The 27,980-nt window shown below is 51.7% G+C and overlaps 1 protein-coding gene across 3 annotated transcripts in view; it reads left to right on the top strand.

The window, feature by feature from the left end:
• Arhgap8 (Rho GTPase activating protein 8) overlaps window positions 1-27,673 on the top strand; it is a 47,033-nt gene extending 19,360 nt beyond the window's left edge. For all 3 annotated transcript variants that reach the window (XM_040754047.1, XM_040754045.1, XM_040754044.1), the window contains exons 3-12: window positions 1,649-1,736; window positions 3,191-3,322; window positions 7,069-7,155; window positions 12,776-12,874; window positions 13,470-13,580; window positions 21,344-21,417; window positions 22,576-22,653; window positions 23,435-23,563; window positions 25,428-25,531; window positions 27,250-27,673. In XM_040754047.1, the coding sequence (XP_040609981.1) occupies window positions 1,649-1,736; window positions 3,191-3,322; window positions 7,069-7,155; window positions 12,776-12,874; window positions 13,470-13,580; window positions 21,344-21,417; window positions 22,576-22,653; window positions 23,435-23,563; window positions 25,428-25,531; window positions 27,250-27,546 (1,199 nt within the window). In that variant the 3' untranslated portion in view covers window positions 27,547-27,673. The remainder of the gene's footprint in view (window positions 1-1,648; window positions 1,737-3,190; window positions 3,323-7,068; window positions 7,156-12,775; window positions 12,875-13,469; window positions 13,581-21,343; window positions 21,418-22,575; window positions 22,654-23,434; window positions 23,564-25,427; window positions 25,532-27,249) is intronic.
• The last annotated feature ends 307 nt before the right edge of the window (window positions 27,674-27,980 follow it).

The raw sequence follows: 27,980 nt of genomic DNA, 5'->3' as shown, positions 1-27,980 counted from the left end.
TCCAGGCTGAGGCGTCTGTCCCTTCCTCTGTCCCCTTTATTTTTTCTTTTTATCCTGACTCAGGAGGATCTTCCTTTTTTTTTTTTTTTTTTTTTTTTTTTTGGTTTTTCGAGACAGGGTTTCTCTGTGGCTTTGGAGGCTGTCCTGGAACTCGCTTGGTAGTCCAGGCTGGTCTCGAACTCACAGAGATTCGCCTGCCTCTGCCTCCCGAGTGCTGGGATTGAAGGCGTGCGCCACCAACGCCCGGCAGGATCTTCCATTTCATGCCAGCCTGGGCTACATACATATTCAGGCATCATTTCAAGAGGAGGGGCGGGGAATTCCTGAGATGGCTCAGTGGGTCAAGGTGCCTACCATCAAGGCTGCATTTGATCCTGGGTCCCACGTTAGCGAAACGAAAGAACCAACTGTGACATGTTGTCCTCTGATCTCTACACATGGGCTGTACTGTGGGCATGCGAGCACACACACACACACACACACACACACACACACACACACACACACACACACACACACGGGAGGCAGCGAGAAAGAGATATGAAGGAAGGCCCCTGCAGCCAGGTCTCCTTGATTGACTTTGAGCCCTGGAGAGCTGCTGTCTTTGCAGTGTTCAGGTCCTCAGCACTTGTCCCAGCTGCACTCACCTGTGCCCAGTGTTTACCTGTAATGAAGTTTGATGGCCAGAGCTGGCATTGCCCATCATTTTCTTCCAGTCTGCAAGGCAGAACTGTGAAACAAAGCCCCGAGGACCCAGTAGGAAGGAGCTGCGACTCCAGGCTGCTGTTCCTCGTTATAACGCGGTGCTAGTCCTGATCCTGTCTTCTAATGGGAGCCTGGGGTTCCATGTAGATAGAAGGAAGGTCCAGCCGTGGCCTGGGGAGTAACGTATGCAGCATTTAGGACCTCAGCAGCTACCTGTCCTCTGGAAAGAGGCTGTGTGATCACCATATGCCTCCCCTGAGCCTGGCCTCAGGGGTGGCCTTCAAGTCCACTTGAGAGTCATCTGAAAAGGCTCCTGTCACCAAGGCTGCCATGACTGCCACTAGGACCATTCATATGATTGGACCAGCTTGCTTCCTTCCTAGCCAATTGAGCTGTGCGTACTATCTCTCTGAAGATGAAGACCGCCCCCTGTCCTGGCTGGAAGGAGTCCAGAGCTCCATATCCAGTATCTGTTGCCAGTGTTTGTCCCTAAAGCCTCATGGCAGTCTTGTGTACCAAGAGCTGGTCACAGCACAGGGTGACTTGACCTCCACAATGCAAGAAAAAGCAAGCATGGGGCTTCTGGAGTGATGTACGGTCCTGTCCTGTTGAGGGACAACTGGCCTCTGACCTCTCTGGCCTTCTCCAAGACTCAGAGTCCTAGGAAAACACCGAGGGACACTTTTGTGAGAAGGAGGCAGCCAGATCCTGCACTCAAAGTCAAATGAGGCTGAAGTTAAACCCACGAGCTGTCAGCTGGTGGGACCCAGCCCTGGTGACGTAACCTGGCAGCCCATTGCTCCATCTGTTAAATGGAGTGATGGGCGGTCGGAAGGTTTTCTCAGGAAATGTGCACATCACATACCTCCCTCGGGTGTCAGCTGGCAGAGCCCCAGCCCTAAGCATCCTAGCTGCTAGCTTACACCTTTGTCTGCTCCTCCAGGGGATGACCGCCAGGGGAGACGCATCTTCACGTTCAGCTGCTGCCGCTTGCCACCCTCCCACCAGCTCAACCACCAGCGTCTGCTGGAGTAAGTACTACCCTGCACCTGCCCCATGTCCGCATGTGGACTCTGGGGTAAGACCCATCCGCTGCTCTCATGGCATCTGTGGGAGGCAAAGTGTGCCCAGTACACGTCACATCCTAACCCCCAGAACTGGTGGCTGCACCCGGCTTCTGAGGAGGACTTTGCAGATGTGATTAGGAGAGACTTGAGATGGGGGCTCTCTGGACCACCTTGGTGAGCCCAGGGTATCCCCAGGGTTATATAAGCAAGAAACCATTGAAAAGCAAAGAATACCAGCCCCACACCTAGACTTGAGCTGTAAGGCGATTCAGGGTGTTGTTTTAAGCTAATTAGTCATCACAGCAAATGCTTCCCAGGGTTGCCTGTGTGGATTTGGAGACACATTAAAATCGGGGTCTTCTGAATCCACTCCAGAGCTGTTTGGGGAGGCTCCCACCACCAGGACTACCATGGCTTCCCCAGCATCAGTAGAATGGTGGACGCTGGCTTGATTCCCCCTTAGCCAGCTGAGCTGTGGGCACTTACCTCTGAGGATGGGGAATGGTCCCCTGTCCTAGGTTCATAGAGACTGATGATGCAAGCTGTCTAAGTGTGTTTCTGGTAACAGCAGATCAGCAAAACATTTGAGCTGGATAGGACCATAGTGCTGGGGCAAGTCTGGAAGTCACACAGCCCTGAGTTCGAATCTCAGCTCCTCCTTGAACAGTTTGCTGTGACTACCTGAACAAATGATCGTGAATTTAGAGACATAAAACAGCAGGACTATATTCTATCCAGAGCTGAGGTATGTGTGTCAGCCGTGCTCCCTTAGTGCTCCCAGGGGACAGCAGGCAGTTAGTGTCCTTTAGCTCCCAAATACTAGGCAAATCCTTGAACCTCTTGCCAGGGCTGCATTTCATCCACTCTGCCTCCATCTTCATGCAGCTTTGTCCCTCTAAGGGTCTTCCCTATGGACCCAAGAAGGGGCCTGGAAGGCATTCTGGGAGATCCAGCATCTGCCCATCTCTTAAGACCCCAGATTCATCCACAAGCACTTTTTTTTTTTTTTTTTGGTTTTTTGAGATGGGGTTTCTCTGTATTGTTTTGGAGGCTGTCCTGGAACTTGCTCTGTAAACCAGGCTGGCCTTGAACTCACAGAGATCTGCCTGCCTCTGCCTCCCGAGTGCTGGGATTAAAGGCGTGCACCACCAACGCCCGGCCCACAAGCACCTTTCTTCCAAATGTGGGGTACTCAGTTTCTGAGGCTTTCCTGTGGATTTCTTTGGGGAGGTGTCACCTTTCTTTGCTGTATGACCTTGGGTCAGTGAGATAACGTCTCTGAACCTAAGGTGTCACCTAAGGAACAAGGACATGGTTCTGGCTATGACCTGAGCATGGCACCTGTGCCACGGACGCCAGTAACTCAAGTGCAGAGCAAGTGACTGTTCTGAGGGAACCCTGTGTCTTGTGCCCTTCAGGTATCTGAAGTATACGCTGGACCAGCATGTGGAGAATGACTATACCATCGTCTACTTCCACTATGGCCTCAGCAGCCAGAACAAACCATCGCTGGGCTGGCTCCAGAACGCCTACAAGGAGTTTGACCGGAAGTGCGTACAAAGCACCTTGAGGGGACACGGGGCAGACTGCACACAGGGACTGAATGGCAGAGGGGTCATTGTAAGCATTTCGATGGATCATATGTGATAGGCCGGGGTGGATTATGGCACCCAGGAGCCAAAGAATACTGAGTGTTACAGCTCAGATAGAACAGTATTCTGGCACTCAGGAGCCAAGGACTACCACAGGTCACACTAAGCATAGCAGCTTACAGCCTTGCTTCAGAGAAAGGTTTCCCTTGTATCAACTCTGCTCTGGCAGAAGAGGGTTTCCCTGACAAAGTTGTTACAGTTCAGCTCCAGTCCCCAGGAGAGCAGAGTGTAACAACTCTGCTTAGCCAGGGGAAGGTTTCCTCTACTCCGCTCTGCCCAGGCATGTCTCTGCTCCAGAGAAAGAAAGTCTCACCCAAACCTCATTCAAGAGATTTATTGGGAGGGAAGAATCCAGGAGTGGCAGAGGACAGCCTGGTAGCACAAACTGCCACAAGCTGAACAGACACAGGGTTTATATAGGGCTTCTTAGGGGGTGGAGTTTTCCAGGGTAAGGATTGGTCAGATTTCAGTCCCTGAGCTTAGGATGGCTAGATCTCCTGCTCAGGGATTGGTTAGTTTTCTGCACAGGGTTAGGGTCGGATTTGGCTCTGATTCCAGGCCCAAAGTGTGTTTCTTCCTCTGGTCCTTTTTTAGCCTTTTAGCTCTAGTTTTAGGGCCAGGGTGTATTTCTTTCACCAGCTCTGATTCCAGGGACAAAGTGGGTTCCTTTGGCACTGGTTTCAGGGTCAGGGTACATTTCCTTGATTCTGGTTGCAGGACCAAAGTGTGTTTCTTTGGCTGGACCCTTTTCCCTACAATCATGGGCTATGCTGTGGGTAAAGACAGATGGAAGGATTTTATTTTAGTGATGGAGAGAGTCCATCTGGGAGAAGGCTACAGAATCTGAGTGCTTCTGGCCTGTTTCTGGAGGCAAAAGTGTATAATGTAGCTTGGAGCTTAGCATCTGGACAAAAGGCTGTAATTTATGTTTGTTTTTTGAGACAGCTTCTCACTGTATAGCCCTGCCTGACCTGGAACTCTCTATGAAGACCAAGCGTCTATGTCCCAAATGCTGGGATTAAAGGAATGTGACACCATGCCTAGCAGGCCAGTCTTTTGGGAATGGCGACATCTGCAGATAGAGGTTGGAGGCCACCTATGTCCAATGTGAACGGACATTTGCACTCCCACCAAAGGGCAAGAGAGAACACAGCTGTCCATGAGCAGGGACAAAGTCCTTGTTGACTCTCTGTTCCTTCTCCTTTAACCTGGGTCAGCAGGAGCTAGATTGAGGTGGATGGAAGATAAGGGTCATGGTCTTCCAACTGGGGGAAGCTGAACTCTAGTGTTTTCTTTCCCATTCTAAGCCAGATATGGTGGGGCATGCGTGTAATCCCTCGAGAGATGGAGACAGGATGGAGACAGGAGGACCAGAGTTAAAAGTCAACCTAGGCTACATGAGTTTGAGACCAGGCTTGGCTATATTTGACCATGTTTCAAGAATAAGACCCAAACAAAGCAAATTGATACAGACTTTCCCACACTCCAGGGAAAGGAGGTGGTGGGGGCAGGGACAGGATTTTCTGCGCTTTAGGCACCAAAACCATCCAACACTGAGCTATGGGGAGGGGTGGTAATGAGACCTCTGTCCCTGATTTGTGCTGGGAGAGCCTTCACGCTGCCTCTGCTAGGCCTTAGAGTCTGCTTCCCTCTTGGGTATCACCCTCAAGTCAGGCCACACCTGTTATGTGTTTACTCTTTATACAATCTGATTCCAGGAGCGCAGCGTGTCCTGTTCAAGGCTTCTAGTGAGGGCAGCTGCCTCTTCAGTGGGTGTGGGGTAGCTCCAGGCTCCCTTACCTTGTGGCCAGGGATTTTTAGATGTGATTCATCAGAGGCTCTTGGCCAATCTACTGAGGCCACCAGGCCATAGCATCTATTTCCAGATGCCACTGATGGCTTTGGGCCTGGCTTCGCTCACTCACAGTGCAGAGGGGCTGGGTGGTGATGGAGCATTGGTCAGCATCTGAGAATCAGATGTTGTAGAGAGTAGGGAGTGGGGAGGGTCTGGCTTTTCCCCTCCCAGAAACTGTGGTGTTGTTTTTTTCCTGATAAACTGTTTTTCGAAACTGTGAGGTAGGAGATCAGTTAAATTGCCTGTTTTTGCGACCTTCTGACCTTCGCGCTGCAGGATGAACGATTAGTCAAGTTGCCTGTTTCTGTGACCTCTGAGCTCCAGGGTGCATAGTGGGGGTTAGCTCTTTTCTGGAACACCACAGCAGCAGATTTCTTGAAACCCGCTATGACCTCCACTTTGGAGGGATGACTTCCTTTAATACACCCTTTACTCTGTCATTTATTGCTCATGTAATACCCATTTGTCTTCCCCGTTTGCCTGGCTCCGGGTCCTGTCTCACCTCATCACTCTCCAGGATTCCTTCCCCCTCTGGCCCCAGCCCTAGAGCCTGTCCTTTCTCCCAGGACCCTGCCTCCTTCCTGAGGACTATGTATTTAGAGGCCCTACCACCTATGTTGCTTACAGCCTTCACCTCCAGATGTCCTTACCCACTCTGCTCTTACCCACGCCAGGCCACCTCAGCCCTCTTCTTAGATGCTTTCTTTGTCTGAGCTTTGATCCCTGTCCAGAGAGACCTAAGTCAAAACTCCAACCCCCAACCCTATCCCGGCCTCCTGGTGTGTTGTTACAGTTTAACAACCTGGCTGTCAGGCTGGCTGGGGCCCCTCACAATGATCTCTGGAGTAAATCCTGTCCCTCCCCTCCATGGCCTTATGCACTACCCACAAGATATCACTACTGGTGAGCCCTCTGGGCAGGCTTAATTCTGAAAGCTGCAGCCAGGTCATCTTGGTTTAGGGCTGTGCTCCGTGCCCTCCACCCAGCATCTGCAAGAGAATCCACAGTGACAGGTCACACACATCACACACACCACCTCACACGAATGCAGAGTAAACTATGCAGTGGGCGGGCCAAGGTGGATGGACCAGAGTTTCTAAGTTTAATTACTATCTATGGTGTGTGTGAGTGTGAGTGTGTGAGTGTGTGTGTGTGTGAGTGTGTGTATGAGTGTGTTGTGTGAGTCTGTGTATGAGTGTGTTGTAGTGTTGTATATGTGTGAGTGTGTGTTGTGTGTGTATGGTGTGTGGTGTGTGGTATTGTGTAAGCCAGAGGGTAACCTCAGCCATCATTCTTTCTTAGCCATCATGCACCCTGTTTGTTGAGATGGGGACTCTCATTTGCTTAGAACTTGCCCAGTAGGCAAGACTGGCCGGCCAGGGGTCCTCCTGCCTCTGCCCTCCTAGCACTGAGATTACAAGCACCTGCCCCCACACCCAGCTTTTCTGGGGTTCCAGGCATTTTACCAACTGATCCATCTCCCAGTCCCTTCCTCTTCTGGTCTCTGATTTTGTTTTGTTTTTGAAACAGTCTCTCTGGGTAGCCCTGGCTGGCCTGGAACTCTCTACATAGACCAAGCTGGCCTTGAACTCACAGAGCTCCACCAGCCTCTGCCTCCTGAGTGCTGGGATTAAAGGTGTGCGCCACCACACCCAGTTCTTTCTGGGTTTTAATCCACGTCCTTTGGTTGAGAAGTGGATTTTCTGAGGCTCGGTCCTGCTGCGAGGCCCTCAGTGTGGAGTGTGCTGGAGTTGGGGGAGCTGCAGTCACCTTACCTTTCCCTCCTTAGGTACAAGAAGAACCTGAAGGCGCTCTATGTTGTGCACCCCACCAGCTTCATCAAGGCTCTGTGGAACATCTTCAAGCCCCTCATCAGGTGAGCATGCGCTCTAGAACCCCACACCACCATCTCTGAGGCACGCCTCTCCATGAGGGCTCCATGCAGGTCTGTCTCTGAGGCACACACGGGTTTTCTGGGGTCACATGGCCACCCAGGCCACACACTCTGACTCTCTGAGGTTGTGGACGGGAACACTGGCCTGTGACATTGATATCGCAGCTGGTGTTTTAAGTACCCCATGACCCGAATGCCCTCATTTTCTGTCTGTGTCTTGTCAAGTTCACAAAGCGCAGGAAGGGCTCCAGTTTACACAGCAGGGTAACCGTGTAAATACAGAGGCTGGGACTTAGGCACGTGGGCGCCCATCTTCTGTCTTTGGGAAATGACCTGGGACAGCCTGTCCCCTGCGGCTGATTGTGACATGGTGAGGAAGCCCAGCTTTGTTCCTAAGACCCACCCAGCTGTTTTCTTAGGGTTGATCCTGTAGGTGTGGATGCTGGCCCCAGTGACTCTGTCTCCACTCCCTCTGGGTGCAGACACACAGCCCAGTGAGGCCCTGCCTCAATCACCTGCTGGTATACACTGGGATTTGACCCATGGCCATGTTCCAGGCTTCCTCTCTGGAACAGAGACTTTCCTGGAAGCTCAGGATGGGTGCCTCAAGTCCGTGGACTAATCTTTTACTGCCTGTACCTGGGCAAACAGCCCAGAAATTTGGGGACTTCTGTTAGCTCTTTCCAGGATGTCTGGCTCTTTCTCACTGGACAATGATTTCTCGGGGCAGCCCTGGGAAGAACTGATCACAAGGCTTGGCTCTGTCAGGGCCCCATGGGCATCTTAACATCCTCTCCATTTAGCCACAAGCGTCAGGCACAAACTGCACCCAGCCACATGGTGGGTGGGAGCGCTTCGTTCAAGAGGACCCAGTATTTGAATGGGGCAGGTTGGGACAGTCAGGTGAGGTACGCATCCAGAGAGGGGTGGCAGTGTCCCTCCAGGAGGGTTTTCAGAAGGAGCATTTTGGCGCACACATAGGGGTGATCACGCCTTGCTGGACACCGACCTCAAAAGCCTTTGCTGTCTCCTCCTCCAGCATGTCCCTGTCACCCCCTTCCTCCTTCCTCCTGCTCTACACACAGTGGCTCAGAAGCCTGTCACTGATAATGCACTCGGCTCTCTCAAGCCCATGGCCACACAGAAGGCTCGTGCTGTGCCTTGTGTATAGGAGAGAAGGCAGGACAGAGAGAGAGAGGGTCAGGCATTGCATCATTCTCTGTAAACAGAAGTCTCTCTGTCCTGCCCCATCCCATAACTGCTTCCAAATAATCACTCTGAGGCTTATATTAATTATTAATGCTCTACCAACAGCTGAGGCTTATTACTATCTAACTCTCACCTTTAAATTAGCGCATCATTTTATCTATGCTTTGCTACACGGCTCGTGGCTTTTTACCTGTCCTCAAGAACATCTTGTTCTCTTGGCAGCTGGCTCGCATCTCCTGGACTCCGCCCTTCCTTTCCCCTTCCTTAGTTTGGCTTTTCTGCCTAACCTTATCCTATGTGGCTGTTGGTCATTCGGCTTCTTTATTAAACCAATCAGAGCATAATTTACACAGTGTACAGGAATAGTCCACAGCAATTCTGTACGTTCCCATTTCCCCTCTGACTTCAGGAAGGCAGCCCAACCCACCAGCCACATGGAAAACATGGAAAACTCCGTTTCTCCTGCATTCCCCATCTCCTACCTGACTCTTTGAGGACTAAGCTTCAGGATTTGAAAAAAGGCTTTTGAGAAGCCTCGGGGAACTGCCCTCCTGTTAGGCCCCACCCACAGAGGTGTCAGTGTAGATGCAAATTAGGTCATGTAAGCTAAGATGCAAATGAGGCCTTGTCAGCTAGTGAGAACTTTACAAGTTGGATTAGGAAAGACTGCTGCTCACACACCTTAAGTAATTTTCAAGAGGTATTTGGTACATATGTTATAGCCTAAAGAAGTTAAGCCTCAAAAATTAGAAATTAAAAAGGATACTTTGCAATCTTTTGAGTGATTTTTCAGAAGTTGTTGGGAGATATTCAATGGTTATGTCCTTTTTAAAGGGCATCTACTGGTGATGTAAAGCTTTTAAAGTTTAGTTATAACGATTGCTCCTGGAACTAAGCTATGTGTCTCACCTTGCTGTGTCCTCAAGTCTCTGTCACCACACGCAGCCTTCAGAACACAGTCCTTGGGGCCTGAGGACCCTTTTTCACTGGACAACGAACGGCCTTAGAGGTCTCTGAACTTGGGTCCCAGAGTCTGCAAGTATGTCACATTCCATAGCACAGGGGCTATGCAGATGAGATTAAGGCAAGCAGTTACAGACAGAAGACAACTTGGGACGTTCTACTGGGAGGTGGTCTCTGGGGTCTTTAATGGATAGTCTTTGCCAGCAATGTCAGGAAAGAAGTTCAAAGATGCCACCCTGCTGGCTTTGAAGGTGGAGGCAGGAGTCCCACATCTAGGGGCACAGGCGCCTCTCGGAAGTGCAAGAATCAAAGGACTGCAGCCTCGCCCACTCCCGGACTCCCCCACTGACCTGGACCTATGGAGGGCGCGCTGCTGCCGTTTTAAGTTGTTTAGTTTGCCCTGGGTCCCTGACTGCTGCCTGTGGACCACCCATCTATATCTGAGGACCCCAGGACCCCGCTACTACACGCTCTTGAACATCTGCCTGCGCTGATGTGGGCACACACGTTTACTCCACACATTTTCACTGCTGTGTGCATGTGTATACACATGCGTGCGTGCACACACACACACACACATCAGACACATCATCATCATCACACACATCATCATCATCACACACGTCATCATCATCATCACACACACATCATCACACACATCATCATCATCATCACACACATCATCATCACACACATCATCATCATCATCACACACACATCCATCATCATCGTCATCAGTGGCTCCTGGGCAATGCTGCAGCGTGTTCGTACCTCAAGCCTCATCCCTCCCTTTCAGCTGCCCTGAAGCTCAGCCTGCCTCCCCACTGCCCTGGTACTCTATGGAATGTGGCGTGACCCACCCTGCCTGATTTATTCTAGAATGGTTTAAACTGTCCTTTTTGGGATTGGATTATCTATTTACCTTAGGTAACATACACCAAAACCATCTTACGTGGTCACCCATGCCTTCTCTACTTGTAAACAGGGGAGGCTGGTGCTCAGAGAGGTTATACAGTCTCCTGGGGTCACACAGCCAGTAAAGGACTCAGGACTGGGATCCAACAACAGAACCCAGCATGAAGGGTGGACCAAACAGGCTTGACCTGGGTCCTGAGAATCATCCTGACTCGGTTTCTCCTGGAAGCTGAGGCTGTGACAGAAACCCTGTCCCATGCCTGTGTTGGAATTCCTGACTGAGCTGCCTAGGCCCTTTCACCAGTGTCAAAGGCCAGATGGGTCATGTCTACTCGCCCAGAGGGTGACTCCCTTGCCGGAGTTGTCAGGCAGCTTCACAGAGAAAGGGTGTGTGTGCCTCCTGAGTGGCATGGGAGGACCCTACAGGGCTGAAGCAGATATCACTGGACAATTCCACAAAACAGCTAGGCCCCTTGAAGGCTCAGTGGGCTCCTCTTGTCCAACCCAAAGCATTAACAGCCTTTCACACCCCAGAGGAACCTTTAGTGTCCTCAGAGCAGAGGCCAGACTGTCCCTGAGTTGTCTGTTATCTGGATGCACAGGTGGTAAGGACATCGCACAGGACCTGCTCCAACCCCTTCCTCAGGACCCAGTGCCTGTGCTCTTCCACAGCCCTTGCAGTTTGTGAAACTAACTGCCTTGCTTGAGGCTGAAATCTGGCTTCCAGGTCCAATTCACTCTTGTCCACCAGAGGGAGCCAGTGCACAGGCTTTGGCCTCCCTTGGGGTGTGGGAAGTAGTTTAGGCTGGAGTTGGCTCAGGACCCAGAATTCTATACTGTTCACAGGGGTGTAACACTTATCACGATCCCTGAGGTCTTGTTTTGTTTGGACTGCTAATTCTACCTTATCTATAAAGTGAAGAACACACAGATTGTTCTAAACACAGCAGAACTGGCATTCCTGAGCACGCAACTTGCCTTTTTTTTTTTAATTTATGAAGAAATTTATTTTCAATAGTTCCTTATGTGCATGTGTGCGCGCACACACACATAAACTGTATATAGCAAATTTATTAAAGACAAAAGCAAATTCACATACTAGTAAGATGGGTATCCTTGTTTTTACATGAAGAACCAAGTCCTAGCTGAATAGCTGATAAGACAACAGGTGCAGCATCTTTAGCATTTCCTCGGAGGTGGTCAGTGCTTTGTATAAATGTTCAGTGAAAGTAGCAAATACCTGCTTACACACAGTTCAGAAATGGCTGGAAATCCTGTCCTACTCACAAGCCAAACTCATTTAATGATTTTTTTTTTGAAGAATGAAACTTGATTCAACAATTTAAATAACAATTCTCAAAAACTAAGCATTTTAAACACGATAGCATCCAAAGACACACTACATGGGCAATTACACTTGTTGCTCCCCTGTAGAGATGTCCAGGGCTGACCACTTGGAATTGGGTCTATGATGTAAGGGCTCCTCCATGGAAAAATTGATTCTTCCTTTTTCAGCAACCATTTACCACCTTTGGCTCTTCGTCTGGGGCTGGGAGCTTGTGGAATGTTCCTATCCACATTAGCATGCCAGCTAGTGTGGCCTCTGTACCCAGCTATGAGTCACAACAAAAATCAGGCTGCCAAAGTATCTCCAACGGTACAACACTGGCGCCTTTATGTAACCTGCCTTTTTTTCTTGGTCATTGCAATGTTGCAAAATGACTCAAGTTCAGAGTTTGTATCAGCGGGACCCAGGCCTTGCCTTGGCAGGTCAAGGGACTTGTCCCAGATTTCTGGGAGCAGATAGAATTGATGGCAGAGGCTATGCTGTCTCCCCATGGCCTCTTGAGACACCCCTGGGGAGTCTCCCAAGGTCCCTGCCCTGTCTCTGTGTGGGGTCAGGGAGCAGGGAAGAAGGCTCAACACAAAACCACCTGGGACCATGGTGTCTCCAAACAGGTAAGCTCAGTCCACTGGCCCTCTGAGCCTTGCACAGTGGTGATTAAGGTCATCCTGGCAGGATATAGACTCACACAGGAGAGGGACCTCTGGGAATGACTGGGAGGGATTATCTCATAAATTGAGGTGGGACAACCTCCCCCCTGTGGGCATGCGTGCCTTTTCTTCTGGCCCAGACATAATGTGAAGGGCTGCCTAGAGCTCTTGCTGTCCTGACTTCGCTGTCATGATGGACAGGACCTTGAACCTCCAGCTGACATAAGTTACCTTCCCTTAAGTTGCTTTTGTCTGAGTTTTATCATGGCAGCAGGAAGAGAAACTAAGACACCTACATCCTTTCCACACAGCAAGGGGCTCCTATGCTGTCTGCTCTATGTAAATTCACAGCCAGTTCAAACTGGAGACCAATAGCTACTTTCTACAGGTGAGCAAGCCTTCAGGGCCTTTGGCGCATTCCGGGTCTCAGTGCATGGCCTGTCTTATGTGCGGCACTCCAACTCCCGCAGCCCTTTCTCCTTCCCCTCATTCTTTTATTCTCTTGTTTCTCCTTCCTTAGTCACAAGTTTGGGAAAAAGGTCACCTACTGCAGCAGCCTGCGTGAGCTCCGAGAACATCTTCAGTGCGACCAGCTGCTCATCCCCCCAGAAGTAATACGGTGAGTGCCCACCATCCCCAGGCATGGCTCTGGGGGTGGGGGGGGTCTACTATCCACACGCATGCGCGGGAGACCGACCCTTGAAGGCTGCGCGTGGGCGGGAGGCTCGCTCTTCTCACTGCCAGTGCAAAACTGATTAAAAACACGCTGAGGCACGGCTTTGCAGTTCTGCTTCGGAGCCGGATATGAAAGGGGATCCCTGGTGAGCAGACGAGCTGTGTGTAGAATGAAATGATCCAGGAGTGGCAGGCGCAGGGGCTCCGGAAGACAGCTAGCTTCCGGTCAGCTCCTGCTGAATGTCTCACTGAGTGTCTGTGGCAAGCCAGAGCACAGGGTCTCAGTTGTAGAGGAGCCCCCTAGCTTCAGGCCTGTGCCAGGCATGCCAGCTCCAGCAGGGCTCCCGAGCCTGGTCTGACTCTGAGCGCTTCACTTCCCTCTGAAGGTGCGGCCCCGCCCAGGACCTCTAAACTTAGACAGGGCACAGAGGACTGTGTGTTTCCCATTGAAGCCTGGTCCACGTAGAGCGCTTGGAGATGGTTTCCATGGCCAAAAGCCTGTCCCCTTGTGAGGTGACGCTCTCCTGTTGTGTCCACAGGTATGACGAGAAGCTGCAAAACCTGCACAAAGGCCATCTGCCCCCTCCCACTAAGACTCCGCCACCTCGCCCGCCTCTGCCCACCCAGCAGTTTGGTGTTAGCCTGCAATAGTAAGTGATGGGGGTGGGGGGAAAGGCTCCTCGGCTACCTTGAACACTGGGACCCTTCTGTGTCCTGGGAGGTTGCCCCTGGCCCTCTGCCTGCAGTGACTAAGTTTAACTCTACAGGAGGCAAGAGCCAAGTCCCCACTGAGGCTGAGTGACCACTGCTCTGAGTGGTGTGTGTGTGTGTGTGTGTGTGTGTGTGTGTGTGTGTGTGTGTGTGTGTAGAGGGCAAGAGCTTTCTGGTCACCCTTCAGGTCTGGCTCCCTGGCCTTCAGGCCTCTGGTTAGGACCCCTCCTGTCATCTTCCAAGTGAGATGCACTCTCATGGAACTTTGACTTTAGTGGGTCTTCCATCTTCCCCTACATGTTTGCCAGGCCAACTTCATTCCCACTCATCTGGGACTCCTCCTCCAGAAGCCTTCCCTGGTGCCCAATCAGCCCAGCCCAGCCCTAATCCAGGTTCTAGCCTCACCTTCTGGGTTGCGAGTTTGTCCCTCTTTGGGTCTCCTGTCCTGGTAGTAGACCTGTCCAATGAAAATCCAAGGCAATTGAAAAAAACATATTTACTTATTTATTTGTTCATTGTTGTTTTGCCTGCATGTATGTCTGTGTATGAGGGTGTCAGATCCCCTGGAACTAGCGTTACAGACAGTTGTGAACTGCCATGTGGGTGCTGGGAATTAAACCCAGGTCCTTTGGAAGAGCAGCCAGTGCTCTTAACCTCTGAGCCATCTCTCCAGCCCCCAAGGCAATGTTTTATCCTACAGCAGCCGAAGCAGTCAGATCACCCACAGCGCTCAGGAAGAGCTGGGCCTGCTGCGCACAGGCAGGTGTCCGAGGCCTGTTGCATGTTCTACCTCGGCCATTTGCTTTGCATTGGAAATGCACATGAGATTTGGTTTTTCACTTAAGACTCTGGCCATCCTTAAGGTCCACGCAGACTTGGGAAGAGTTTAAGGGAAGTTTGGTGGGGGTTCAAGCTTGCCCTTGTCCTTCCTGAATCATCAGGGAAGGGCTCCTGATGTCCTCCTATGGGCTCTAGGATAAGAACTATTGGCGTGCTCGAACGGCCTGCGATGCACCCTGCATGCATGGAAGACAAAGTGTACCCAGTACATGTCACCTCCTAACCCCTAGAGCCGGTGGCTGCACCTGGCTTCTAAGAAGGACCTTGCAGATGTGATTAGAGATTGAGATGGGGGCTCTCTGGGTTACCTTGGTGAGCCCAGGGCATCCCAGGGTTATATTAGCAAGAAGCTGTGAAGCTGGAAAAGCAAAGAGTACGTCCCTGGAGCCTCCAGGTACCAGCCCCACACCTAGACTCAAACTGTAAGGCAAGTCAGGTGATGTTTTAGGCTAATCAGACATCACAGCTGCTGGGAAGCAACAGGAGGTGGAAGGGAAGCTGTCATGTGATTCTGTACCTGCTAGCAAGGAACAGAGTTCCCTGAGCAAGACAGGGGTGTGCCTGGTGACCCAAGTGGACCACGCAGGATGAGTCTGCCGGGGAGGAGGGGGGCATTTTGGGATATCACAAAAGAGGACTGTTACTGCCTATGTGTGTGTCCCTGGATCAGCACTGTCCAATGGGGCTTTCTGCTGTGATGAGCACGGTCAGCAGGACCCACTCCAGGTTGGGTGAGTGCATGACCACTTCCTGTTTGAACAACTTGAATAGCCCATGTGACTGCTCCTACTGGACCGCGTAGTGCCTCCCCACCCAGACATGTTCTCAGAGAGAAAGTGCAGTATATGGTGAAATAGTTGGCCCCCAAACTGGAACACAAACTCGCCACTAAAGAGTATGCTGCTGTGACTCCCTGGTGGGTCCACACATCACAGATGCCCCTGGTGGCCACCCTAAAGGCAGGTAGGACAGTGACCACAAGTATCTCTAGGGATCTCCGTGAGAGCTTGTCACTGGGAGACCCAGACTATCAAGTGACAATTTTCACAATGTTTCTGAGGCCTGCTGATGTCCCCAGGGGCTCTGCCACTCAGAGTTCCTTAGTGTAGAGGCTCCAGCCATGCCCATTATACCCTGCAGAGACACCTGTCTTCTTATCTGTAAAAATCAAAACCGAAAATGGGGCTAGGGGCACTTGCCATGTTGCCAGAACACACTGTGTTTCATCATATTCTATGGTGTGCTGTGCACCTGTGATCCCAAGACTGTGGAGACAGAGACACATCTGGAGCTCACTGGCCAGCTGGCCTAACCTAACTAGCATGCACAGTGAAGAATGTCACCCCAGGTTGTCCTTAGTCCCCCTCACACTCACAACCACACACACACACACACACCCCCATTTGAAAGTGAAAAACAAGTGTAACACACAGGCTTGTACGATGCACACCTGAGTGATGTGTACAGGAAACTTTTGGTGGCTGTCATTGGTCTCTCAGCTCTACTGTGTGACTGACTACCTTCTTGGGAGAAGATTTGGTTTTTGTTTGGTTGTATGTGTGTGGGTATTTTTCCTGTATGCATGTGCCTGTACACTATGTGTGTGTCTGGTTCCTATGGAGACCAGAAGGGCTCATCAGGTCCCCTGGAACCAAGGTTACAGATGGTTGTGAGATGCCAGGTGGGTGATAGGAATTAAACCTGGGTCCTCTAGAAGAGTGGACAGTGCTTGCAACTGCTGAGCTGTCTCTCCATTTCTGAAGAAGGTTGTTTTTAAAGTTCACCTCAGATAGGAGAGATTAACAGACTAAAGAGGGGTCTCTGTTCAAGTCTACCCTGTAGACCAGTGCATTGATGGGGTCACCCATGGGGGCATAGGTGACTCGGGCAACTGCATCTCTGAGAAGCTCCACAGACAGCTCAGGAGGTGGTCCAGGAAAGCTGCACCCCTGGAGCTCCCTGTAAGATTTGTAGAAAGCCCCAAACATGTATCCTAACCATTGCTCACTTCAGGAGGGGGTATTTCCTTCTGAAGCAAACAGACATACAACCAGGCCACAAGGGACACCTTGGTCTTGTGACCTGAGGACTTGCAGGGTATGTTGACTTGCAGGGTAGGTTGTCAGTGGACAGGACGCTGCTGGAACTGTCACATTGCTAGTTACTGTTGTTCCAGGACCAGGTACTGCTCTTAACCATCGGTACATTGGACAGACAGACAGATGGGTACAGCTTGGTGGCAGAGCTCTTGCCTAGTGTGCATTACCGCCACGATCCACTCCAACGCCACACAGAAAAATCCACTTCATTATCTCTTTAGGGAACAGCAAGCAGCGTCAGATGCCTTTGAATACATTCCGTGCATGCCACTTTAAGAGATAATCTGTGTGATTGCTCCTTTAAATTAATATTTTATGTTGTCTCATTGCCAATGACTATAATAAAATGGCAATAAACGTATTAAATAAAGCACCAGATATCTAATTTGTTTGGACTGCGAATGAATGGGAGACATTAAAATTCATAACCAAAGCCTATTCGCCAATGTTAATTTGCTGATTTAAGTTCACAACAGAAAGCCATCACTTGAAACGAGCTGCTTAAGCCAACAGAGGAAGGCAAAGTCAGGGAGTTGGAGGTCTCACTCCGGCTAGGCCAGGGCTCAGAGGGGTTTGCCTATAAGTGCAAAGCCCGGGGTTCCGTCCCTAGCACTGGAGAAATATCAAGGCTTGCTTGCCGTTCCCGAGGAGGGAGGATAGAGATGTGAGTCCCCTCTGGGAAGTTGTGAGTCTGGGAAAAGGAAGTCTAGATATGAACCACTGCCTCCTCACTAACCCCATCCAGCAGCCTGTGACCATGGGCCTTTGCCACAGAGCATGCAGAATATGCACTCTTTGCTATCCCCTCCTCCAGGAAGCCTTTCACACAAAACAGGGTGTGTAGACTTCTCCCCTCCACACACTCGTGTTCATACCCACGTCACCCACCTGTTCCTCAGAGCAGGGTTCAGTGACCAGATGTAGGACTGACGTGTGCATGAATCCAGGAGCTGTGCAGGCCTGGATTATTGGGTAACCTTCCTTTTTTTTCTAAGTATGCCATTCTGTGGATGACGGTTGTCACAGCGGTGGGCGATGCCACCATTGTCTAATGCCAGAACATTCCGTCTCTGCCTACAGACCCCCAACTCAGTTAACAAGCTCTAGTCTGTGTATTTTGTGTGTTGCCAGGTGTGTTGGCACAGGCTTTTAAACCCAGTACTCAGGAGGCAGAGGCAGGTGGAGATCTGTGAATTCATGGCCAGCCTGGTCTACAGAGTGAGTTTCAGGACAGCCAGCGATATATAGAGAGTTCTATCTCAACACACACACGCACGCACGCACGCATACACACACACACACACACACATACACACGGGTATTGGGAACTGAACTGAGGTCCCTTGGATAGGAGACTGCTCACAATTGACTGCTGAGCCATCTTTTAGCCTGATTTCAACCCTAGCTGTAGCCCACATTAGGCAATGTGACTTGAAGTAAAAATAATTTACCTCTCTGGGCTTCTGTTTGTCCTCTACAAAAATGGGGATGAAATGATGCCACTAACAGACTTCCAAAGACATGTGATGCACAGCCACCTGCCACCAACCCATTGGCACTGTCTGGCTGCCTAGGCTGACCTTGTAGCCAAGGAGTTCTGTGGTGGTGGGCGGTGCAGCCGTTCCTCCCATCGTGGGAACTGAATCTCAGAGGTCTGGGATAGGCTCAGGAGACACTGACTGCCTTGGAGGCCTGGAAAAGCCAATGCCCTGGGACAGACCCAGGCGCTCACACTGCCTGTAACCGGCTTCGCTGCAGTGTTTTCCCCTCCCTACTCCCGCACTCCTGTTTGTGCATTCACCGCATACAATGCATGCAGAAGTAGGAAAAATCCCGCTCTGACTGACGCCAAGCCCTTCTCCCAGGGGATGGGCAGGCTTAGGAGCAGAGAATCCCCATCTGCCCGGACATTGCTCTCTGTCCTGCTCTGCTTCTGGAGGTGCCCCCTTGGAACCTCAGCTCAGGGGATGTGTTAAATGTGCCCCAAGCATCTTTACAGAGACCTGACCCTGGCCTGTGCTATTGAGGTGCTCAGGAGGGACATGGTGTGACATTCCCCCATTGCCCTCCTGGACAGGAAGTGAGTGGGACCCATCTGCTCTCCTGGAGGAGATAATTGTTGTTCTCCATACTGACTGTGAGACCATGGAGCTATGTAGGGGCCAGCAAGTAGGGACTTGGGACTACAGGGTGCTTGCAGAGACTCAGAACTGGGGGTGCCCTGTGGGTATCAGCAACTTCTGGCCAGGTCCCCTGATGCTATAAGCTCTGACAGGTGGAGGTAGAACGCCACTCCTTAGGTCCAGAGGCCAGTGGACCCAAGACTGGGAAAATCTCTCCCCTTGGGGGACCTGGGTTTTCCACTGCCAGAGGAGGCGGGGTTGGATGGTCCCGAAGGCACTGCGAGTCCCTGAAGGGTCTGCTTTAAACAGCAAAGTGCAGCGAAGTCCCAGGCAAAGGGGGTGTTTAGTGGCTCAGCCTTGTCACATGCTGAGCAGGGCTCTCCCTGAATGATGGCCAGCCTGATCACTACCGTGTGACCTGGATGCCATCACAGCTCACTGGGTCCCAGTGTTCCCTTCTGCTGTGGATTATTTGTGATCTGCTTAGGGGGACACCACTCGGTCCTGGCCTGAGATTCATTTCTGTCACCAGCACCATTGGCTTCTTATATAACAACACCTCTATACCCCTCAGGCCCTGAGAGGACTGCCAGCAAGCACCCTTGCTTTCCAGAACCAGGAAGCCGGAGGCTCAGGAAGCTAAGGATCTGGCTGGCAGCAGCACAGCTTTGGGAAGGGCTGGCTCGGTTCATCTGCCTTCCTAGAAATCAGGGATGCAGCACCTGTTGCCACTGCCCTGTCGTCCCCTCCTCCCCCCTGGGACATCACCCCCTCAACAGCTGGCAAAGAGGAAGCTGCCATGGGACAGGCGTGGAAGCCATTCCTGGGCTTCTTGGGAGGCAGGGCCAGTCTCATGGCTACTCAGTGACTGCCCAGGGTCCTATGTGTGTGGTTCTAGCAGAGAGAAAGATATCCATGAAGCCAAACCACACACGGAGTCAGGGTGTGTGAAGGCCATCACTGCTGTGACATGGGCACTGGGGTTGGACTTAGCCAAGTATTTAAGGGTTATCCCTAAAAATCCAGGGACTGTTCACACGGGAACAGAGCAGGTTTGCTGACTGCTTGCAGACTGGAGGATGTTTCACGTGTCACCCTGATAATCCCACAGCCAGCCCTGGAGACAGCTCTGGAATGACACTCACTTAAGGCTCAGCCAGCCCAGGAGACAGCTCTGGAATGACACTCACTTAAGGCTCAGCCAGGTCTGTGCTGGAAGAATCAGGGCTGCTGCTCACACTCCACCTCCCTGCTCTCTGCCTCTGTCTGGGTTTACACTCTAAATGGATTGTTACTGAGCTGGTGTCCAGCTCATGTGTACATGGTGACCCTGACACTCTTAAGTCACAGAATGAATGGAATGGTGAAGAGGTGAGATTCTGGAGCCTGCCTGGGTTCAAATCTCTGCTCTGCACTCCACCGAACAAGTCATGTAAGCCATCTGTGCCTCAGTTTCCCCATCTACAAAAATTTATCTCAGTCTCATAAAGCAGAGTGGGTGCTTTCTGTATTTGCACCCGTTCCCTGTATCTCAGTGTCCTAATCCACCTTCCTCTTCAGGAGACCCAAAGGCCCTTTCCCTGTAGTTCTGGGCCTAGCCCCACAAGCAGCAAGTGTGTCTCAGCCAGCTGTCTCTGGTAATGCTGCGTAACGAGTGGTCTTCATCTCAGCATGTTACAGAAGGAGGAATTCTTTCCTGGATTCCATGAAGTGTGTAGAGCAACTGGGGTTCAGCTCATTTTATGTATCTTGTCATTTTTGACACCAGGCCAGAGTAGTGGCCTCCACCCAGGACCTCTGTTCCCCTGGTAAGGGCAGGAGCAAGCATAACCCAGTCAGTAGGTCTTACAAGATGTGTGTGTTATGTCTGTGTATGTCCCACAGCGGGTTGTGTGGGCCAGTCCATGGCAGGACACTGACAGGCAACCCCCCTGCAAGTGAAGGTGACACAAAGACACTTGTCCTAAGACACTGTAGTCTATCCCTCCACTGTGGTCCCCAGTCAGCGCTAGATACCGAGGACTCGGAATCTACACCAAGTCCTTCTCAATATCTGCTGCTACTGTGTCTCAAGCCCCATGGTTTTATCATGTACTTTTGTTTTGTTTTGTTTTATTGAGACAGGGTCTCTCTCTAGTCTTGGCTGACCTGGAACTCACTATGTAGACCAGGATCCATCTGTCTGCCTCTGCCTCCAGAGTGCTGGGATTAAAGGTGTGTGACACCATTCTCAGCAAGTACTTTTTAAAAATTGGATGAGTCTGGTCTCCTGAGTTCATAATCATAGTCACAGTCAGATTTTTTTGTACCTATGTGTGTCTTCTTGTCTATAATGCTTTTTTTTTCTCGTTTGCCCTCTGGCAAGCTCCTATTCATCCCTCAAAACCTCTGCCTTGTAGTAGCCCCCTGGGGAAGCCTGCAGCCCCTCAGCATTCTCCACAGTATATTCTGGGTGCAGACCCAGCCTGTGTTGTCCTTCCAAATGTTTGAACTCTTGTGGCAGCTTCATGGGGTCTGAGACTGTCTCTCCCTGGACGCTCCTTGATGTTGTATTTTCTTGGAATGGGGAATCCAAGTGCCTTCCCCTGGCCGCGCCTGCCATCAAGGTCTGGAATAAGCCAGTACTTTCTTCTCCTTCAGCCTCAAAGACAAAAATCAAGGTGAACTCATCCCCCCTGTGCTGCAGTGGACAGTGACGTACCTGAGGGAGAAAGGTAAGGAGCTAGCTCCTGCCGGGACACTCAACAGCGCCTTTCCAAGGGCTTCGGTTCAGATCCCAAACACCCCACAAGCCAGGTGCTGCTGGAACTGTGGCCTGAGCAAGCACATGATGTGTAGACACAGTGGCTCCCGGGTGTGGCCTTAGATGGTCCGGCTTTAAATGTGTGTGTGTGTGTGTGTGTGTGTGTGTGTGTGTGTGTGTGTGTGTGTGTCTCATATGATGGCTTTGTGACCTCGAGCCAGCTGCTTACTTTATCAGTTCCCCGATCTGTTAATACCAATGCCTGATTCACACAGTTGTTGGGTGTGTGCACCCCTGTGAGCAGTGGATTCATTGACTGGGTTGAGCCTGGGTCTGGGGGCTCCATTGCCCATGGATGGTTGTGCCCTGTGGCTTGGAAGGCTTGGGTCTTACAGCTTTCTGAGATCGTGGCCGGAAGACAGAAGAATCATTGCGTGCGCAAAGGTCCTGTGGCCACCTTGGGTGTATGTGCATGGCTGTGGGTCTGTGAGAAAGCTAGGAAGGAGAGGCAAGACAGACCAGAAGGACTTCAGCCTCCAGGTTGCTGCCCAGTGTCCCCATGTGTTATGGGGTTCTGTTTCCCCACATGGAGTAGGCTCGGGACTGGCTTTCTTTCCTGGTTGTGAAGCCAGCAGGGGCCTGGCAGGAAGGCAACCAACTGGTGATGCTAGATAGAAGAAAAGCCGAGGATTTTCTTTGGGGTCACATAGCTGCTAGGAGGCAGGAGCAACTGGAGCTCAGGACTGTCTGTTTCTGCATTTCCCTCTCCTTGGGAGGGAGGGCCCAGAGGTGGTACATCGGGTGACTGGAAAAGCCTGACCTGTCACCCCCAGAAGTTGATGCCGCAGACAGGGGAGTCATAGAATCTCAGGAAGGCCAGAGTTCTGGGACCTGAGATGTCCAGTCTTAACGAGGATATTCAACGCTATAAGGAAAACAATATATTTATTTACCAGAAAGAGAGTCGCACTAGCTAGGAGTTAGAAGCGTGGCTGGCTTCCAAGAGAAAAAGGGGCGTTCCTTTTCCTTTCACTTCCTTTTATATCTACCTGTGTTAGTTTACATATCCCTGCCCTCATGGGCAGATAGCTTTGTGGGGTTCACTCCTACAAGTCTTTTCTTCTTGCAGGGCTACACACTGAGGGTCTGTTCCGGAGATCTGCCAGTGCCCAGACTGTCCGCCAGGTGCAGCGGTTGTATGATCAAGGTGATGCCCCAGACCCCTCCCTCCTGCCAGACTCTCAACTGCCACCCCCCAAGTCCTCGGCAACTGTGTACCCCACCTAGCCCCAGGAACAGGCCTGGTCGGGGCTGCTGCCTGGGAACTCCGACCACCATCCCATTGTAGGGCAAGGAGTCCTGTGTCCTGACCTCAGCCTGCGGGAAGGCAGCCCTCGCTGCCCTTTCGCCTTCTCCACTGACAGCAGGTGGCCACATGTCTTGAGCTGACACTTCAAGGTAGAGAAATCACGTTTATGGCTCTCCATAGGCATGCACATACACCCAAGGTGGCCACAGGACCTTTGCACACACAAAGAACTGACATCTGAGCTGGGGGTACCCCTAAAATAACACTAAGCAAGTGGCTGTCTTGCTCCCAGGAACACTTGCCCCCATCCCTGCTTGAGCCCTCCATGTTCCCGTGATTGCATATTCACTCATCAAACACTAGGCCCACTCGGTTCTGATCTGGGCATTTAGACATTAGCCTGGCTCTGTGTGTGTAGCCCCAGAGCCAAAGCCCTGACCTTGGAGCTCAAACTCCTTCCAGAGCCCAGCCTTACCTAGAGGGAACCAATAGCTGGCTCTGTGGGCACCCTGGAAGAGGGAGACAGTAGCAGAAGAGGGAAACTGGTGGGGAACAGCACCCCCCCCACGTGGGGACAGAGGCATCCCTGGGACATATGGCTGTGACCTACACCTCCCCCCTCCAGCTTCCAAGCCATGGACTGAGTGAGCTGCTCAGCCGTGCCATGTCCTGTGTTCAGGGAAGCCGGTGAACTTTGATGACTACGGAGACATGCATGTCCCAGCCGTGATCCTGAAGACCTTTCTGCGAGAGCTGCCCCAGCCGCTGCTGACCTTCCAAGCCTATGAGCAGATTCTCGGGATCACCAGTAGGTACCCATGAGAACCCTGGCCTCCTGGTCAGCCTCTGTTTTGGCTGAGGTAGTGTCCACCCTACCTTGGCCCATTACTAGTCTGGCCCTGTGGGTCAATAGAGGGGAACTTGGGGCCACCCCTCTATTCAGTGAGGCTGTGGGCTGCTGCTGACATTAAACAAACCATATTGTCCTTGGGGTTGGGGAAAATGACTCTAGCTTGCCTGGTGGCCCTACCCAGGTGGCTACATTCTCCTTCAAGTGAAGTATACAGGCCCTTACTGGGAGCTCTATGGAAGCTTCCTAAAGGCTGTAGTCTCCAGAGACAAGGAGAACACTGCTGATGACCAAGAAGTCAGGAGAGTCATCAGCCTGGCCCAGAGCTGACTGGGCCTCAAGTCACGGTCACCAGTGGTGTGACCTGGCACAAGCCACGCAGCCCTTCTGTGCTCTCTTCCCTCTTCTGCATCCACGAGGGCTTATCTGAGAATGAAAAGTACACACAGGGCTTGATGCAGCTCAGTGAACACAGCACTCACCTAGCATGCAAGAAGCCCCAGGTCTCGTCCCCAGCACCAAATAAAGTAGGCATGGTGCCATGCAGATGCAACTCCTGCACTTGGAAGGCAGAGGCAGGAGGGTCAGGACCTCAAGGTCACCCTTGGCACAAAGCAATTAAGACTATGCTCTGCTGACTGCTGTCACAGAGTCAGAGTTGTGACATTCTGCTGCTCTGCCTGCTTCCCTGGGAAGGGGTAAGAATGACCACCGTGATAGCCAAGGTGGCCAGTGTCTCCCCCATGTCTTCTCTGCAGCCATTGTTCTCTGAAGATAGGCTTGAGACAGTGTCATTTGCAGCCTGGAGCTGGTGGCTACTCGTTTTCTTGGAAATGTGAATTGCAAAGAAACTTCTCGTCCACTGAGATTACCAAGCAACCACAGCTCAGTTCCCCAAGACGATGGCATTTATTAGAAAGCCCTCAAGCTTTTCATAGTCAGGAATCCTGTGTCCCGGGGGAGCAGTTGTACAGTTCCAGGGTCTCCTGGTCACTGCACAGGCTTAACAGGGAGCAGCAGTATGTCAGAGGCCGGGGGCTCTGGAACAGGCTTGTGTACATCTGTGGATGGAAGGTCTGGGGATGTAGATTGGTTGACAGAGTCTCCATCCCTGGAGCTACATAAACCAGGAATAGTGGCATACACCTATAATCCCAGCACTTGGGAAGTGGAGGCTGGAGGACCAGGAAGGAGTTCAAGGGTATCCTCAGCTATATAGCAAGTTTGAGGCCAGTCTAGAACATGTGAGACCTTGCCTCAAACAAGAGGGCAAAGGTGGGAAGTGAGGGTGCGTGTGGGAAACAGATCCATCCCCCTAACTCCACCCCCGAATGTGTCCTGAGAACCATAGGCAGGTGTGTGTATCCTAGAGAGGCCAAAGAGTAAATGTTCTAGCCCCATAGTCTCCATGGCAGTTGCTGGCCCCATCTTTGTAACCCACAAGCAGCTCTAGGCTATGTGTGTCAACACACAACCATGGTTGTGTTCAGGTAAATGTTACTGATCGCCGGCATGGCAGTACACGCCTCTAATGCCAACGCTTGGGAGGCAGAGAGAACAAATCAAACCTTTATTAGCAAAGAAATGCGCTGGGCCAGATGTGGACTGCAGTCTGTGTGTAAGTTGCCAGCCTGGCCCTGGTCTAGCCTTTTCCTGTTTGCAGTGTGACTCACCGCCCTGCTTCCCAACGGGCAGTAGTTTCCGTAGCCTTGACATAGAGGAGGAAGGAGCCTCGCAGAAGCGGTGGGGTGCTGGCGAGAGCCATATGGGCAGGCTGGCGTCACAACTGTGCTGCCCAGCCAGCAGCCTCATGCCGTTGCAGGTGTGGAGAGCAGCCTGCGTGTGACCCACTGCCGCCTGATCCTGCAGAGCCTCCCTGAGCACAACTACACCGTCCTCCGCTACCTCATGTGCTTCCTGCATGAGGTGAGTGGGGCTGTCCGCCTCCCAGGATGAGGAAGCCCAGACCAGAGCTGTTTTCCCCAGGTCCAAAGTCACAGCGCTCCACTCGCTAACCACCAAAGGACGTCACTTAAGGTCCAGCTGGGCTCCTGTGAGAAGCTTGACAGTCGGATGCGACGCCCAGGGATGGGAGCCAGGAGGGCCGGAGGGGACAGTCTGTCATATGATGTCACACTGCTGGCTTTGTGTGTATGGTGTGTGCTCATGCATGTGTGAGTGGATATTTGTGAAAGCACACGTGGAGGACAGATGTCAGTGTTAGAGGTCTTCTTCAGCCAGTCTCATGGTTTGAGACAAAGGCTCTTTCTCTTTCCTAGCGCTCATTACTCACTTTATTAACTGTCCAGTGAGCTCCAGGGAACTGCCTGTTTTTTACTCCCAAACCCAAGTGCCTGGATTAGAGGCATGGGCCGTCACACTTTTTTTTTTTTTTTTTTTTTTGTGGGTGCTGGGAATTGAACTCTGGTCTTATGGCAAGTACTTTAGCTCCCAGGCTGCCCTCTGCCCTTCCCCCACATTCACCACAAGCAATCCTCTCTTGCTGTTGCCTGGTTACTTCTCACTCAATCGAGGATGCCAGGATGCGGTCAGACCCCCAGTGGAGAAGGATTTCCCAGGCTTCCTCCACAGGCCCTCGTGTGAACTGGTTTTTGTTGTGCTGCTCACACACAAGGGCAGCTCTTCCTTGCCCTCTGGGCTCAGTTTCCTCATCTGCAAAATGGGGAGCAGTGAATCCTATTCATCCAGGTGGCTGTGTCAGCCAGGAGGATCGGGTCCCTCAAGGCAGAAAGAACTTGCTCTCACCACCGTCCCCATAAGCCTGAGCTCAGTTCACCAGCCATGTCACAGAAGTCAGGGGGCACCTGGCTTAGATCTGCAGTGCTGGGCGCCCCCACCCCGAGTCTGCCAAAGTGGAAGGGGAGTTGATGGAACACCCATGAGATCCTGGAAGTCAGACTGGGGGATCAGAGGGTCCCCACAGCGTCAAGACCAGAACATTTCACTGATGGAAACACTGAGGAACTGTGGCCCCAAGTGGGGAAGTGGCCACATAGGATCTTGACATTGACTGTGATCTCCATTCCAGAACTCTTTTATTTGCTTATTATTTATTTGTGTCTGTGTGTGTGTGTGTGTGTGCGTGTGCGTGCGTGCATGTGTGTGTGTGTGTGTGTGTGTGTGTGTGTGTGTAGATCGGAAGACAGCTTGCAGGGAGCAGGTTCTCTGACCACCATGTGGGTTGCAGGAATTGAACCCGGATTTCAGGCTCTGCAGAAGTTATTGTTACCCACTGAGCCATCTCACTGACTCTAGTGTTGATTTTTGAGATAGGTCTCACACTGGCCTGGAATTTGCCAAGTAGGCCTCGCTGGCTGGCTAGTGGGTGGCTGGTTGGCCAGTGAGTCCTAGGGATCCGCCTATCCCTGTATTCCTGGTGCCAGGATTAGAAGTGAGCACCAGATTATTCTGGGGACCAAACTCTGGCTGGTGTGGCAAGCACTCGGTGAGGCTAATTGCATCATCTCCCCAGCCTACTCCCTCCCCCTCCAGGGCTCTTCCCACAATACTAGCCCCTCAGGGGTGACGATGGAGTCCAGAGCTCTCTCTACCACACCGGTCTCCTTTGGGGTGAGGATGGAATCCAGGCTCCTAATGCCTGGGCTTCATTTCCCATTTTCCAGGTGTCTCAGGAGAGCATTTCAAACAAGATGACCAGCTCAAACCTGGCATGTGTGTTTGGGCTGAACTTGATCTGGCCGTCACAGGGGGTGGCTTCCCTGAGCGCCCTGGTGCCTCTGAACCTGTTCACGGAGCTGCTGATCGAGTACTATGACAAAGTCTTCAGTGCCCAAGAGACCCCTGGGGAGCACACAGAGAACCCTGTGGAAACGGGACAGGCTGGCCCTGTCACCAAAGGATTCACACAGACAGGCACGCCCCGGGCCTCACCGTACTTGCCTCGCCTCCGCGTCCCCTGACTGGCTAGAGACGACACCTCGAGTTGGAGATGCCTCCTTGCAGACTAGGAATCTGTGTCTGTTTGTCTTATGAACTTACTGTCTGTAAGAAGATGCAGGAATTAAACGAACCAGAACTTTTCAGTGATACCTTTGTGCTTCTTGATGGTTGGGTCCATCATGATCCTGGGCTATGACTAAAGTGAAATACATCTGTGAGGGCGACTGTTTTGAGCCATAACCCAATGTGACTTAAGGGAAGTGTGAATTTGTGAGCAAGGGGCCAGAGCAGTCACTATGTGACAGGCCATTCAACCCAGGGACTCACAGGTTTGTAGGCTGGCCACAATCCATGGGTTACCTGACACTGCAAGGGTCTTTAGGGGACTTTCACATGCCCCGGCTGGGCTGGCTGTCATCTGGGGAGACTTAGTTGTCTGGCCAATTACTCCTTT

Source organism: Mesocricetus auratus, unplaced genomic scaffold (assembly GCF_017639785.1).
Source record: "Mesocricetus auratus isolate SY011 unplaced genomic scaffold, BCM_Maur_2.0 Super-Scaffold_100010, whole genome shotgun sequence".
Taxonomy (NCBI): domain Eukaryota; kingdom Metazoa; phylum Chordata; class Mammalia; order Rodentia; family Cricetidae; genus Mesocricetus; species Mesocricetus auratus.
This window is presented reverse-complemented; position numbering and strand designations above follow the sequence as displayed.